Below are 15424 nucleotides of genomic sequence, written 5' to 3' on the forward strand. Positions count from 1 at the left end.
AACAGCTATTGTAGACCAGCCATTGCTCTTAGACTGGTGTAGCTGAGCCAAAAGCTGCTGCTGATTATACCCGTAGTAGATGTGAAGCTAACTCCATGGGCAAGGTGGGAAATAGATGGTGGAGACATGCTATATAACGTATGAGTAGTTCTGAGATTCCTAGTGCTTCTCACCAGATTGCCAGTAAATTGAGCTAGTTTTCTACTTCATGGGATGAAAATAACTTGTACACTTTGAAATGCTGTGGGCTACATGAGTCAACAGGGGATTAACTAGCAGTCATGTCCTGATATATTGTAAGGGAAAATCTAGCTTGTGTATGTTTTCACATATGTAAATACACAAACTCTCCAGTATGCATTCTGTATGAAGTGCTGTCTGCCTTACATTAATTGCAAACGCAAATTGCTGCTTTAGATGGATGAACAAAGGCAACATGTATACTTTTCCCTGATTAAGCCTTTGTGGTTATAACCCCCTTTACCTACTGCTAGCCAAGCTGAGAGACTAAATTCTGATCATTTCACAGGAACATGCTCAGGTTTATAGAGTGCAGGCTTGTGAATATTTAGTGCAACATTTGCTGTGGATAAAAATAGCAGTTTCTTTGCTCACTGTCTCTGAACATAGGATCAGAGCAACTCTTGTAGCACAAAAATAGAATATATATCAGCTGAGACTTCAACTTAACCGTATGTATGGCCGTTGTGCCGCTGCTCTGTATCTACAGTCACAGCTATTATGAAATCTGCTTTTTGCAGTTGGGGTGTGTGTTCTATTCCTGCCCTGTGTCTGTGTATGTTCTTCCTGGGGAACATACAGTTTCTCTTTTTTGGTCTGCATAGTATACAGACCCAACATACCATTGCTGAGAAACTGTTCAGTCATAGGACTGTTCAGGACTTGCTCTGCATTCAAGGATGCTTTTTTAATAATAATAACAAAGCAGAGGCCTGCTGTGTGTTTAGGATGAGATCAAGCAGAAAAACAGCCACCCTATCCAGCAGATCCTCTATGTGTTCATGCAGTATGTAGTGTCCAGGGGGTGAAACAGTAGCTGGCTTACAGCAGCCAGTCAGATCTCTGCTATAGATAGGAGAAAAGATGTATACCTGTATGCATGTCAGAGAGGTAGGAAGTTTTGAGTTCCTCAGTCCAACAGCTTGTTTATAAACCTAGAGTCCACACAGTGATTTTAAATATTGTGCAAAAAAACAGTGTGCAAAGTGGAGTGATCCACAGTGCTGGATGAGCATGGAGGTCTTGCGGGATTATTCCCACTGCCCGCTGTCATGGGCTATGGAGGTCTCAAGCAACTTTCTATGATGGCTCATTTTCCTTGCTCGCAGCAATTCAAGCTAATAGCAGAACTGTCCAAAGGATCCCTTGATGCTGGATGTTTGTCCACTGAATGCTATACACCAATGACCTAACTTCAGTATAAGCCCACAGGTCCTTCATATTCAGGCAATTAATCTAAACTCTTCTCCTTGCTTGGCTCTAAAATCTATAAATTCTATAATGCAGGTTATGCTGTAGAATGTAGCAGTAAAACATGTCTAGGTTGTGTTTTAATTTTTGGGACATTTTTTTTCCTCCTGAGGCTGTTCGGGTTTTTCAAATCTCTGAGGAATTCAGTGTTACTTGACTAAAGTAATCCAAGAAAATCTGGAATCCTTATGGTATGAACTGTGATTGTTGCACCGACCCTTCTAACAGCAGTTCTCAGACCAGAGCTCATGGACCGCTCCTGCTCCTCATCACCCCAGCATTCATGCAGAGCTAATCTGGGTGGCTGCATGAGGTCTCCTGCCCAAAGGCATCTGCCTGGTAGTGCCTTCCCTGTTTATAGGGCAGCACTACAGTCCCTTCAGTACTACATGATGCAACGCACAGCATCCCACATCCTCCTGAAACTGCACCACAGCCCATAATACTGGAGCCACTGGAAACCAGCTTAGGGAAATATGTACTGGTAGACTAAATTAATTTAATCCTCTTCAACTTTGTGATTTTCCCATCAAAGCATGTTTCAAAGGAATTTTAATCCCCTTTCATATAGGTTAGAGAAGGCGTTGAGGGTAGCAGCTTGTCCCATACCTAGCAGAATAGTTACCACTCTGTATGTTCACATACTACCGCTAACTCTCAAGTGTGGCCAAATAAAGAAGTCCTTAGGATCAGTTGGATACCTCAAATTGCTTTGGAATGTCAGATCAAAATCCTTATCCACTCTTGCTAATTAGCATTCTCCCCCAGCAGAGCACAAAAGGCTTGTGTGCTCTGGATGATTTTCTTTGTTCTGCTCTCCTTCATGCAATTTAGAAGGTTTCCTCTGTCCTCAGTATTAGACTTCTCTACACTATTGGGTTCTACTTTGTACTGATGATTTCCCACAAGCTTGACATCGTTTGCTGTTGAGCTCCTGGTGACAGGGAAAATGTAAATTTTAGCTTTTCCTTTAAAGATGTTACTCAGCAAGTAGGAGCTTTAGTCTTTGAGAAATGATGAAAGAAGCATAGCCTGAGATGGGCAAAACCAGCAAATAACTTCAGCCCATGACTGTTATCTGGGGAATATTTGACTATAGACAAGATTGTAGCTGTGTTATTAGTATCAGCTTGATGAGTCTATTGAAGTTCCTCTGCAAATATGAAAAGTCACATAAAAAGAGGGACACATACTAATTTTGGTCCTTCTTTGTACTGTTACGTGAAGAGGGCTGTAACTAGCAGGCAAAGTGTGTACTTGCTAGTCACACTCCGTCAGGCAGTTTTGGTTTTTTTTAAATACAGGGCTGGCATGCAGGAGAAACTCAGTGCATGAAAACACTGAGCTATACGTGACTTATGAGACTTTCCCCCCCAGCTTTGCCTGAAGTGGGATGCACAACTGCATGCTGCATACACACACCTGGCTTGTGGATGGTGGGTTTACCTCCCACAGAGGTCCATAAGTACTCTAGTAGCATCTACCAACACAGGTGTAATTGCTTTGAGAAACCACCCCCTGGACTCTTTTGAAAGCCAGAACTCCTCTGGCTGTTCCTTTCACTCAACCACCCAAAAAAGTACAGGAGAGGTAGCAGAATGCCCTGTTCTGTATTTCCCCTTCGCCTGCCTATCAGCTCCTTCCCGAGGGGACCTTGTCCTGTGGCCCATGGCAGGGCACCCAGTGGTGGTGGAGCTCTGCAGCCCCCTTGGCCAGAGCCATGCCACCACAGTTGGTTTGGCCTAGGAATGAATGGCTCCAGCAACTTGGAGCAGAGTCATGTCGTGGTACAAAGTGACTCTGTTAAACGGGGTTCATGGGTCTGGCATAGACAGGTCTTAACTGCTCAGTGTCAGAGCAAAACCTTACTGTAAAAATCAGAAACCCCCGTGTCCTTGGCTGAAGATAACCAAACACAGCAAAGCAAGGTTAATCCTTTTAAAATGTAAATATTAAATTAAACACTGGTTTTAACAGCACCCTTGGGTCTGTTGCCCTTTGGCTGGAATTCCTCCCCTCTCTCCCCTGCAGCTGGGCAGCACTGCTGGGATGGGAGTCCATTCCTTCCACAGCCTAGGGAACAAATTGCTTAAGGTGGGAGGAAGCTGTTGCTGCTGGAGTCTTGTCTCTGAAGATCGTGACACCTGCAAATAAAAAGGCATCCAAGCTGGACTGTGGGGGAGAATCTGCTGCATGGCAAGAAGGGTGTGCAGTCCTACCACCGAGATGTGGCTGAGCCTAGCTGTCAAGCAACATATAGCATGTCTTTTAACTGCCTCTCTGCCCCCAGATTCATAGCAACATTACAAAAGATGATGGTTTGGCTGCTCCAGACGCTTTAGTTAAAAAGCACAGGAAAAGGAAAAAAGGGAAGAAGAAGAAGAAGAAAGAAAAAAAGGTAAGAAGGAGATGGAAAAAAGAGGCTGAGATGTAAAGAGCATGGTGGTAGGCATCTAAATCTGACACTTTCTGTGATCATGAAAATAGCTGAACCTAGGACAGGGCTGAGGTAGGCTGGCACTCTGTCAGGTGCAGTGTCCCTCAGAGACAGGATGGTGAAGGCCAGTGGCTCTGGGCTGGGATCATTGCAGTAGGGTAACACCCTCCTGCACTATTCTCTGAGCATCTCTGTGGCACTATGGATGCCCAAAATGGTGTAATGACTGTTGTTCTTACCCACCAGTTAAGAGTAATTTCCAGTGCAGCAGTTTTGGCCCACTGGTCCCTTCTTCCACATTCCTCCTGCTTATGGCATATGATCTTAATGCAGTTCGTGGACCTATTTGTTTGGATTAATCCTGTGTTTCTGTGAGTAAAGTTTGCTAATGCTTCTAAACAATTTTATTTGCCCAGCTGAGCTGGACTTTGGGCCATTCACTTGAAATTCAGACTTCTGCATAATAGTGCTGAACGACACAATCGAGCCAGTACCTGGAAAAACTGTTGTGCCTGCCCAGAGAGGGACCTTTTCTTCTCTCTGCTTAGCAAAGAGAGGAATTTTAAGTCACCCTGGCTTCCCATCCTGGGTTTGTAATTCTGTTGCTAAGTGGCAACAAAAGAAGATTATCGGATCACAGATTAACAGAAACCTCTATTCAGTGTGCTTGTGTAATTACACATTTCAGTTACTTATTTAAGAGCTGATTTTTAGCTGCTGTGCTCCTACCCCACCCTCACCCCTCCACAGATCTGTTGCCCTCAGGGTCCTGAAGAACTAGCCTTTCCTTTCCATGCTCAGCCTCTGCACCCGGGGTGGCTCTGCCAACTAGGGTACCCCGGGGGTCTCCGCTCTTAGGGGGATCTCAGAAATTCAAGTCCCTACCCTAGTCCTTCTGAATGGTTTACTTTGGGACAAAGCAGGAAAGAGTGTATAAAGCGGTTTAGATAGTTCAGATGTTTCAGAGGTCACCCATTTGCCTCCTTCATTGAGAAATTCCCTGTTGCTTTTTCACTTTTCCCAGCCAGCACAGTTCCAGTCTCTCAAGCAAAAGTAGTCAAGCAGCTTTAGAAAGTAGAAGAAGAAAAAAATGTGAGTGTTCAAGATAATTACTAAATGATAAGGGTGAACCTCTGGCAGAAATTGCTTAGAGTGAGGTTTGAGAGGGAACCAGTGAAAAAGGCAAGGAAAAATCAGGAAACATCCTAGCTGGCCAGTGTCAGGGATGCAGACAGAAAGGGAGTCTGGGAAGGAGATGTAGTCTGTCAGCTGGGAGGAGGGGATGTGCAGCATGTGCATTCACAGAAGCACGAGGAGCAAAGACCTCTTCATGTGGGAAACCAGTTCACATTATTTTAAGCAGAAAAGCTGCACCGAGTTGAACCATGCAAGGAAGAGGAGGCAGAAAGAAGGGCAGAGCTGTGCCAGGACACATCCCTGGGGCCAAGGGGGAGGAAGGAATGTGAGCTGAGAATTTAATAAGGGTAGGGAAGGGGAGGAGAAGAATTCCCTGGCTAAAAAGGAAGTAAAAGTTAGGATTGGCATGGAGGGATGGTAAGAAACTGGAGCTGCAAAAAGAACAGAAGGGAAGAATGTGTGGAGAGAGGTAAACAAAAGGATACACTTTCAGGAGGTGACAGACACAGACTGTCATGCAAATACAATACAGAAACAGAAAGCAGTAATATATAGAGAAGCAATTCTGTGGGCAGTTCAATATACCTGCTTTTTCAGGGGACTGGTATTTTCTATGTCTTTTATGCTTGAGTCTCCCAGGGAAGCAGTAACTCAAGAAAAAACAGGGCTGAAATAATATTTTCTGGGGCAGTCTCTGTGTTTTAAACTGTAGCTGACACTAAACGTGCTGCCCATGTGCTTGCTCAAGGCCCTGTGTTTGATGAACATCGTGCTTTACAGAGCCCCTTGAGAAGAAGACACTGGGTTTGGGGGTTTTTTTGTTTCAAATTTTAGAAGGAATTAGAATACTCATTGTCCTTTTTTCTGAAGAGCTTGTGTTATTCCCCTGTCACCCCACTCTGCCTTAGCCTTGCATGTAAGTTCTCTTTGGAGGTAATGGTGCAATTTTCAGATGGAACACTGTTTGCTAAGATCGGTTTTAGTTCAGTGGCCACAGCAGTGTAGCCGGTGCCTAGAGCAGTGAGTCCAAAAATGGAACTCCTCTTGCTGGGATGTGTTAATTCAGCTGATCAAACACAAGGCAAACATTCACTTTGCAATTCCTACCCCAGAAGAGATTTTTGCCTTGTATGTTATGGGTCTCTTTCAGACTCAAACAATCAGTTTTGATTTCTCTTCATCCTTAGCAGCAAGCTGCTGGAGGTGTTTTCTGCTCTTGTGGCTCTTGTGTTTTGGCACAGCAACCTGGATGACGACAGGAGGTCACTCCCTTTCTTTCCTTCCCATCTGAGTCCATTTGGATCTTCAGCTCGGAGACACAGGTTTTTTGGATTTCAATCTGAACAGGTGGCACTGACTTCATGACGGCAGTGCCCAGGGACTCCTCCAGAAGTAAGGGCCTGGGAGAGCTCACCATGTGGAGATGGTGGAAAGCAGGGGACCGGCATGTACTTCTGAGTGGTGATACGCCCAGCCTCTGCTTTTGAATGTTGCCCCCATGAGCAGTCTGCTTTTTTGGGGAAAAAAAGGTTTTGCCTAAGATCAGGTAGGACACTTTACCTGAAATCATTTTGTAAGGAAGAAAAATACCCTTCAAAAATAGAGAGCATTCTCTTTTCACTCTTACAGACATCCTACTGTTTTTGTGACTAGTCATCTGTGATCTAAACTCCATCTTTGACCAGAGTTACCAAACCTGAATTCTTTGCACCCATGAAAACTAAACTGCTAGGACTATGGCAGCCTTGCTATTTGTCAGAATATCCAGTTATGACACAGTGACTAATTTGTCTCTGACCTCGTAATTACATACATTTCCCTATATGACTGCTGTGATTAACATAGCAATTCCCATTAGAATTACACTTGCCTCTCATCCCAGGCTGAGCTCTGCTCAGAAGAAAAAGGAATTCCTGGACCCTCTGGTGGTGCCTTTGCCTAGATGCTGAGGAAACTACCAAGTGGAACCTGATGAAGCAAACATAATAGCGCCTTCATGGCAAATAGGCTCTAGTCTTGACCCTAGGTCGTCTAGTCTCCTCTTATGACTCTTCCAGCATAGTGGGATGGAAAGGGTGGACCACAAAAGAAAGAAGCACTGATAGAAGAAAAACAGCTTTCTGCAGAAAACCTACAAAGCAAGGAGAGAGAAAAGGGGTGGAAAATATACTGTGTTGCATAGCACATAACAAGACCGTTAGCTTTCTGAGGGAGGGGACATCTTCTGCTGTTCTGTGTAATTTTTTTTTTTTCTGGATCCCTTCTTAATTTTTGCTGTTAAAACTGTTATATCCATACCGGGTCTCTTTTCTAAAGGTGTCACTGCTCAGTTGTTCCTTTTGACTTAGGGTGACCATCATACAGAAACCACCGCACAGTGAACTGGGATGCTGGGACATCTTTTCCTCTCTGCCCCTGTAGCTTGAGTCACCGCCTGTAGAAGCCCAGCACGCCGGCGGAGTTCCCTGAGGTTAAACTCCTGCCAAGTTGAGAGGAGGAAGAGTGAAGGCAAGGGGGGCGGGGGGGGTCGCTCCCTGCTGGAGGCTCTGCTCTGGCATTACTGGGTGATAAGACCAGTAAGGGAAGGCAGTGCTCCCCCGGGATGACTCTCGGTGGCTGCAGAGCTGTAACCAGGCTGAGCAGCGTATTCCTTTTCATTGCAAAGTGTGTCAAAGCTTCTGACAGAAAAATGCCGTCAAGTGTTGGCATGTTGCCAGAGAGCATCTTCTTTAAGAGATCGGTGACAAAGCTAGAAAAATCATTATTCCTTGGATTTGTTACCTACACGAAAGGAAACATAAGAGAGAGGCTGTTTTGCAGCCCAGGATCTGGCTCGTTCTTCCCACGGGCCTCATGGAGCACAGCCGCTGACACTAACGCCCGAGAGGGCGCCTCGCTAACCGGACCGAAAACCTGACAGATGCAACGGCGCCGGGGCGGCCTGCCGGCGGCGCGGCACTGCGGGGGTGCGTGCGGCCGCCTGCTGCCTGCCCGCTGCCCGCTGCCCGCTGCCCGCTGCCCGCTGCCCGCCCATTGCCCACTGCCCGCTGCCCGCTGCCCGCTGCCCGCTGCCCGCCCATTGCCCGCTGCCCGCTGCCCGCCCATTGCCCACTGCCCACTGCCCGCTGCCCGCTGCCCGCTGCCCGCCCATTGCCCGCTGCCCGCTGCCCACTGCCCGCTGCCCGCCCATTGCCCGCTGCCCGCTGCCCGCCCATTGCCCACTGCCCGCTGCCCGCTGCCCGCCCATTGCCCGCTGCCCGCTGCCCGCTGCCCGCTGCCCGCGCCGTTGGGGTGCGGCGGCACCGCCCCAGCCCGCAGCCCCGGCCCGGCCGAGCCTCTCGCGGCGCCCCCGGTGTCCCCGGGCGGGAGGGCGCGGCGCGATCGCGGGCTGCCACCTGGCGGCCTCCGCTACCCGCCGCGGGGCCGGCCACCGGCGCCGGGAAAATCCCTCTTTTCCCAGGGAGGGGCGGGCGGGGGAGCGGCCGCCCCGCTTTGCTCTGCGGAGGGGAAGGTTTAGTTTGGTGGTTCGGCGTCCAGAGAGGTGCCACCGCCCTGGTGCCCCCGGGGAGGCGGCTGGGCAGCGGCCGGCGATGGAGGTGATAAACCAGTTCCCAGTGGCACCAGGGCAAACGCCTGTCCATTCCCCGGCGCTGTGGTTCAGAGCCTTATCTGTTCTGGCAGGCGGAGCCAGCCGTAAAGAACTAAAAGTAATTCTGTCACTAAAACAAACGAATTAAAAAAAAAAAAAAAAGCAAAAAAAAAAAAAAGCAAAAAAAAAAAGCTTAAGGCAAATTTCCCTTCCCTTTGGAAGCCTGGATTTCTTTCCTAATGCTCCACAAACGCAATGCACCCGGATGGGTCAGATCCTGTCAGACTCCAGCTCCCCTAAACAAAAAAAGCGCCAGGTCTGCCGGATGAGTAGGCGGCACAGGGGAGTATTTCGATCCCTGTTGATCCTTTAATCTGGCTACAGAGCGCAGCAGGAAAAGGTGGATGTGGGAGAGAAACAAAGCGGGGTTATCTGAGGGGCAGGGCTTTTCAAAGGAGGCTCTCCCTGAAAAGAATCCTGGGGGTACTAACTGCTAATTTATTTGTGGTACAAATTCCATCCATTGCAGCAAACACTCCTCACAGATTATTTCTCTCTAACACACAGCAGATAACTTGGTAAGCTCGGGCAGAGAGGTATGTTCAGCACATTCTCTTCCAGAAGCAGTTTTTAAAATAACAGCTTCTTTCCTTCTTCCATGCCATCACGTATTGTGTCACACTGTCCTTTTCTGCTAATCCCAAACTTCAGTTGATCCAATATATCAGCTTTCAGGAGCCTGAGATCGTTTCTGCAGCAGAACTTCAGTGCTCTGGAGCTTTCTACCTCAAATTATTTTCTTGCTCCTCACACCAAATCACATCAGGAATGTTCCTGTTCCATCCATCTGTGGCAAAAGCAGTATTCTTTTTGTTTTGTCATAGGACAGAATACTATACTCATCAGTGAAAAACCTGAATAGTATATCTGAAAAGTAAATACAGACACTTTGGGACAGCACCGCGTTCTGCCCTTCCTCTTGGATTTCCCACCGTGGCTGTAGAATTCCAGCTGTCCCCCCTCCCAGCGCCTTGCCTAGCCCCAGCCTGCTCGCTGGCAGGGCAACGTGCGAAGCAGACAAGGCCTTAATGCTTGTGCAAGCACTGTTCAGCAATAACTGACACGTCCCTGTGTTATCAACACTGGTTTGGTCACAAAGCCAAAATGGAGCACCTTAGGAGCTACTATGAAGAAAATTAACTCTATCCCAGCCAAAACCACTAGTGGGATGCCAGACTGCACTACAGGTTACCAGTGGGATTTGTAGGGAGGGGAACACAATAAAATGGCGAGATCTTTCGTAAATAATACACTGAAATCTCTCTTATAAGTGGGTTAATGGGGGCCTTGAACATTCAGGATTTTTTAGCAGAAAGCTTCATTAAATATCTCCTTTAACAGACTCCCTTAATCCTTGAATAGCTAACTATACTTCTCTACTGAACTGGATTAATTTAGGAGTCCAATTTTACTGTGGGTGTTTTCCTAGATCCTAATATTGTGTTATGCTCAGCAGGTGCAAAGTGTTTATGTCTTCTTTTAATTTTAAACCAGTTTGCAGGAGTTTTCTTGGATATGAAAGGAGGAGAACAACAACAGGAAGGGGTGAGGATTTAAAGGTAGCTGAGATTATTTTTTTTCTAGCTGTATGTTTCAAAAAAATGTGATTCAGAATGTCTCACAAGTATTTTGAGCTAATCTTATGAAGTAACATCAGCAGAATGAGGCACAGTTTGTAATGGTGGTTGCCTCTTTTCAAGTTGTAAGGGAAATTTTCATTAAGACCTGCATTCAGCTCTATCTCATCTTCCCGTTCTTTGAGAAGAGCATCCAAACTAGCAGCTTCAAGGGTGCTGTAAGGTCACTCTGCTTGGACTTGTTTCACATGGTATTAAATATTTAAATACTCATCAATTTGAAGAATAGGGATGTGAGAATGATCCTCCACCCCTTCTTCAGGACACATCCTTGAGATCCGCTCCAGCTGTTTACCTGCTGTTGTCTTCTGGGCTGCAGCTGCCCCAGTTGACAGCCATTTGTCCAAAGTGCAGTAAGATCAGCTACTAACTAATTCCACTAGCACCACCCATTAGGGTGGTATTTAACCTGGAAAAGGGTGTTTGGGGCATTTAGGGAGCCAGCAGACTTTTCGTCATTTTATACTAAGTCTAATTTGCTTGTTTGCTTTAAGAGATGCCTGAAAATCCTCCCACAGAACTCTGGATACGGTTTGGTTTGCTTGTGTTAGGGAAAAATACTTTATTCTAGTGAGGCAGAGTGTAGGGAGGAAGAATAGCCCATCTACAAGTTACCAGGACTGTGGAAATTTTTATGGATCTGTATTTCAGTTCTCCCAGATCTTGCTTGCAGGAACAAAACAAAGGTAGGATGGATGATAAGGAAGCTTTTCTTAAACAGGCTTATTATTTTGACAGTACCTCGCTGGGTTCCCAATTCAAAAGGAGTGTGAGAGGCTTTCCTTCTTCCCTGCTGTTGCAGAAGTCAGGCTTGCTGGCTACAGGACAAAAGTGTTAAGTCTACCACAGGATGATAAATCGCAAAACACGAGGGCCCTTGCACACAGAGCACATCTCCCGCTGCCAGCACTAGCTGTGTTCTCAGATGGGAGTTACAGCAGGTGTAATGCATCAGCCAGGAGACGTGATTTGGCTCCATCTAAGAGCTGATGCATAAATACATAATTCCTTCTACTTGGAAGCTCTGCTTTTAGTTTTCTTTTCTAGAAAGGATGAAAGGAGTAACTGGTAATGCTTGCAGACTAAAAATAAAAGAGAAAAAATATCTGCCTTACATCAGAGAGGCGATGCTGGGAGTTTTTCACAAGAGGAAGAAATCAAAGGAAGAAAGGAGGCCACCAGCTTGACCAGCGTGGGCGGCAAGAGGTGAGGAAGGCAACCAGCCAGGCTGGAGGTCACCCAGGGAGGCTATCACAGCCCAGCCCAGGGCCCTGCTGAAGCCCGTGCCCTCCTTCTGCCGAGTGCCATGTCACTACCACCAAGCTGCTCCCAGCAGCTCAGTGTCTATCACCATCCTGTGTCCCATACCTGCTCCCAGATACCCCATCCCCAGCAGGAGAAGGGTAGTTGGCTGCTTTGGGAGGCTGGTTTCAAGGCCTGAGGGAGACCTGTCAGTTGGTACCAGCCCTGTCCTCTCAAATCCTGCACTCCCCCAGGGTTTAAACTTTAGCCACGCTGCAAAGATCTTGGATAATCATTAGCCAGTGAATCAATGCAGTTTGTTGCTTAATCATTGGGAGGTAATACATCATCTCTGAGTTTTATTTGCTAGAGATAACAGATCTAAGAGAAATATTATGATGAAACATTTGAATCTTAGGTCAGAAACCAGCTTGAGGCTGAGGCGGGAGGGCTATAAACCCTCCCACCCCCAGCGCCCCGCAGAACAAACTGTTTGCCGTGAGGTTTTCCCCCCAGTGCATCCACAGCACCTTCTGGAGGCATTCTCACCATCCAACTGAAGACACTTTCTGTTCTATATTTCAAAGAAATGAGTTTCAGGGCAATTTTAAAACCAGTGCTAACACTTTGTACACGTATCTCAGTAACTGTAAGAAAATAATGAAGTAACTAGAAAGAACATCTGCACAGTGTGAATCTTCCTCTCTCCGGACTTCCCCAGCTAATACAGGGTAATGACAGAAGTTTCCCTCAACATATGACACATAAAAAAAATTACTTAGTATTAAATAAAAATGCAATTTTTAGCTGTGGCCCCCTACCCTTGTGCCCTTTTCATTACAGCCTCAGTGGCTCCATGAATGGGGAGCTGTAAAAATGAGGATAACCTCCCCATATACCACCCCCATGCAACAGGGGAACAGGTACCCGGTCCTGCTCTGCCTCAAAATTACGTCTGCAACTTTGTCTACTTTGGTGTTTTTTTCCAGCTGTTGAAATAAAGACGTGGTGCAGTGAGAGAATGACATAGCCACTGGTGCCAGTTCTTGGTACACCTTATTTTGTCCGTATCCTCTGGGACTGCAAAACCCAAGATGCTCCAGCAGTTGGTACTGCCCAGAGTTAGCTGTCTTTGTGGCAGGCAGGCTGCCGAGAGCTGCGGACATGGTGATGCTCTGTGCGGCAGCCCCTGAAGTTAGATAAAAAAGCCCATTTTGGGAGCAGCTTTCAGGATCTATTCTGCATAACTTGCATTGCCCTCTATCCCCCTCTTGGGGTGGTGGTCCTGAGTTTGATTTTCAGCTGCCAGGGTGCTGAGCAATAGGATGTGCTGGGGAGACCTGATCACCTGCAATGCTGTATCCTGAGGCGAGGCCACCCAGAGAAACTGGGAGCTGGTGACTGCAAAGGGCTTTGTGTGGTTCAAGGGTCACAACGGCTACGTTTGTGCAGTTGTTTCTTGGCAGAGACTCTCACTAGAGGGTTGGGGCACTGGACATGGCTTATCTGGCAGTCAGGGCCCTATCCTGCATCCGTTTTTTATTCAGGGATTGCTCTCTCTGCAAAGAAAGCAAAACACCCTGTCTCTCCTCCTCCAGTTATCTCCCTAATCTACTGTCCCTTTGCCTCAGGTGACTGCTGTGCTGCTCTCTCTTGACATCGAGCCTCTCCTGGATCATGCCAAGAGTTCTTCTTGTTCTGTATCCCGCCATCATCATAAGGGGATGCCTATGGAAGAAGGCCTTCACACCAGGAGTCTCAGCTATCAGCTTTTCCCAGAGTGGGGACCCCCCCGATGGCTTGCTTTTCTGTGCACTTGTGCCCTGAATCCATGCGAACTCTTTTTGTCATTTGCAGCAGCTTTTGTAACGGAGCGTGTGCTTCAGCTACAGGTGTGCACAGCAGGGCAGCAGACGTTGCCTGTTCTCACATGGAGCATCCCAGTCTGGGAGAGCAGTGGGTTCAAATCCCTCAAGGAAAGGCCAAAAACTCCTGGGCCCTCGGCCACGCTCTGCCCACACCCTCCCCAGCTACGACAGGGCAGAGTGCCGCCCCCACCAGTGGGCTGCAGCCCAGGCTGGCATCCGCAGGGCTGGGCTGTGTGCCAGCTGCGGTCCCTCAGCTCCCTCCATGCACAGCCCCTGGGCCAAAGCCTACATAGGCTCCGGTGGGCAGGGGCCACTTTGCCCGTCCCACCAAGAACAGGTCCCACAGGGGCCCTGCCCTGCAGCTTGGACTTTGCCAGCAAATTTTGCATGATGCGCTGAGCCCCTGCAGGACCTCAGGCACATAGGGGCTGGGCTTCCTAGCTTGTGTCCTACAAGACAGGCTCAAAAACTACTCCCAGCTGGCACTCTGACCCCTCGGGGATCCTGTTCAGCCCAGCCTTGTGTCCTCAGATGCAAAAGCCGTTTGATACCCCCAGCTCACCTCCTGATTTTCACCCAAGTTGGTTCAGCTGGAGGAATGCGTTTGAAAGCCTCCACTGGTACCAGGCAGAGGCCAACTTTCCTGCCCACGAGGTGGGAAGGGCAGATGGTTGTCACTGTTTCGACCTCATGGGGAGCTCAAAGGCCACCAGGGGAGAAGGGGCCAGTAAGGGAGACAGCCAGAGCCACTTGCTCTGCTACTGCAGCTCAAGAGGGAGTGATGCATTTTTGGAACACCTCAAGGCCATAAACGCTTATCATCGTTCTCCTGGGGAGAGCAGCTGATTTATTTAACTATTACAACCCTGATTTACAGCTGATAACCCTGACAAGCTTTAAGCCTTTGATGGTGGTTGATGGTCACATTCCCAGGAAAGAACAGAGCTTGGAAAAGACTGTCCTGTCTTGCAAAGCCTAACTTGGCTCCAAGCACACACCGAGGTCTGACAAAGGAAATCCTTTCTCGTGGGTGCTTGGGACAGGGACTCCCCTCACCCTCCTACTGGGGATGACTGCGCTGTCTTGCAGCAGCCTGGCTCATACTCGTGGAGTCTGCTGTACCTGGTGAGGATTCAGAGGAAACATAAATCATGGAAAAGCAGCATGGATACAGTCCCTGTCATGCTGGTATTTCAGCATAACTGCACTCTGTTATTTTTAGATAAGAAAATTACAGACTTCATTTTTACTTCTGAAAAGTCAGAATGAGGCATCTCTTGAAAAGATAAGTTTCTAGGGCTAGTCCTGGTCTCAGGGTTATCTGGTGGTCAGATGCTAACCAGGCATTTCCATTAGTTTGGGTTTGTACATTCCTTCCACCAGCCACCATCATTTACAAAACACAGTTCCATTAGAAGTGACTTTGTTAATCTGATTGATGTTCTGCCAGCATTAGCACATGCTGATAGCATCTGAAGTCTTGGTATAAGACCAAGCCAAATAATGGGGATTCACTCTTAATGGATCTATTCAAATAGACTCTTTACAGCACTAGCCAATCTGTGATAAAAGTTTTTATATAAACAATACGCAGGGAAGTCAGGATTTCTGTGACACGGTCCTGACTCTTACATAATCTTCTGGATGTTTTAACAACTATAAAACTGAGACAGTATTTTAAGCCATGTTGTTTTGATGTATAAACTCATTAGAAGACTGGACTCAAAGCCCAGTAAATCTGTGGACGGGATGCTGTTTTGCATCCATTCTTACAGAATTTAGTGTGCTACACCAGCAGGCAGAATTTACATTTTTTTCGGAATCTGTAAGTTAGCAGGACACTAACTTTTATTACATCTGCATCTTTCAGGTATTCCTTCAGGCTCTTTGGGAAATCCCAATCCTCATTCTATGTTTAAATTTATTTGCAGTAGGAAAGTTGGTGTTTTCACCGGGGTGGCCA

At 47.3% G+C, this 15424-nt stretch overlaps 1 protein-coding gene across 2 annotated transcripts; it reads left to right on the forward strand.

The window, feature by feature from the left end:
• Positions 1 to 3478: 3478 nt before the first annotated feature.
• On the forward strand, positions 3479 to 15361 carry LOC130146419 (uncharacterized). Of its 2 annotated transcripts, XM_056332531.1 has the most exons (3): positions 3481 to 3696; positions 3782 to 3889; positions 13225 to 15361. In XM_056332531.1, the coding sequence occupies exons 1-3, from the start codon at positions 3685 to 3687 to the stop codon at positions 13858 to 13860; spliced, it is 756 nt and encodes a 251-aa protein (XP_056188506.1). In that variant the 5' UTR covers positions 3481 to 3684; the 3' UTR covers positions 13861 to 15361. The 2 variants fall into 2 exon arrangements, 1 of the variants encoding a protein (XP_056188506.1); XR_008820901.1 differs by lacking the exon at positions 13225 to 15361 and adding an exon at positions 4953 to 5190 and having other exon boundaries at positions 3479 to 3889.
• The last annotated feature ends 63 nt before the right edge of the window (positions 15362 to 15424 follow it).

This window comes from Falco biarmicus, chromosome 3 (assembly GCF_023638135.1).
Source record: "Falco biarmicus isolate bFalBia1 chromosome 3, bFalBia1.pri, whole genome shotgun sequence".
NCBI lineage: Eukaryota > Metazoa > Chordata > Aves > Falconiformes > Falconidae > Falco > Falco biarmicus.

What these genes read in the sequence shown, in the direction of transcription:
- LOC130146419 (XM_056332531.1), top strand. An exon ending in AGAAGAAGAAAGAAAAAAAG is followed by an intron (nt 3,890 to 13,224) that starts GTAAGAAGGAGA and finishes CCTTTGCCTCAG; the next exon opens with GTGACTGCTGTGCTGCTCTC.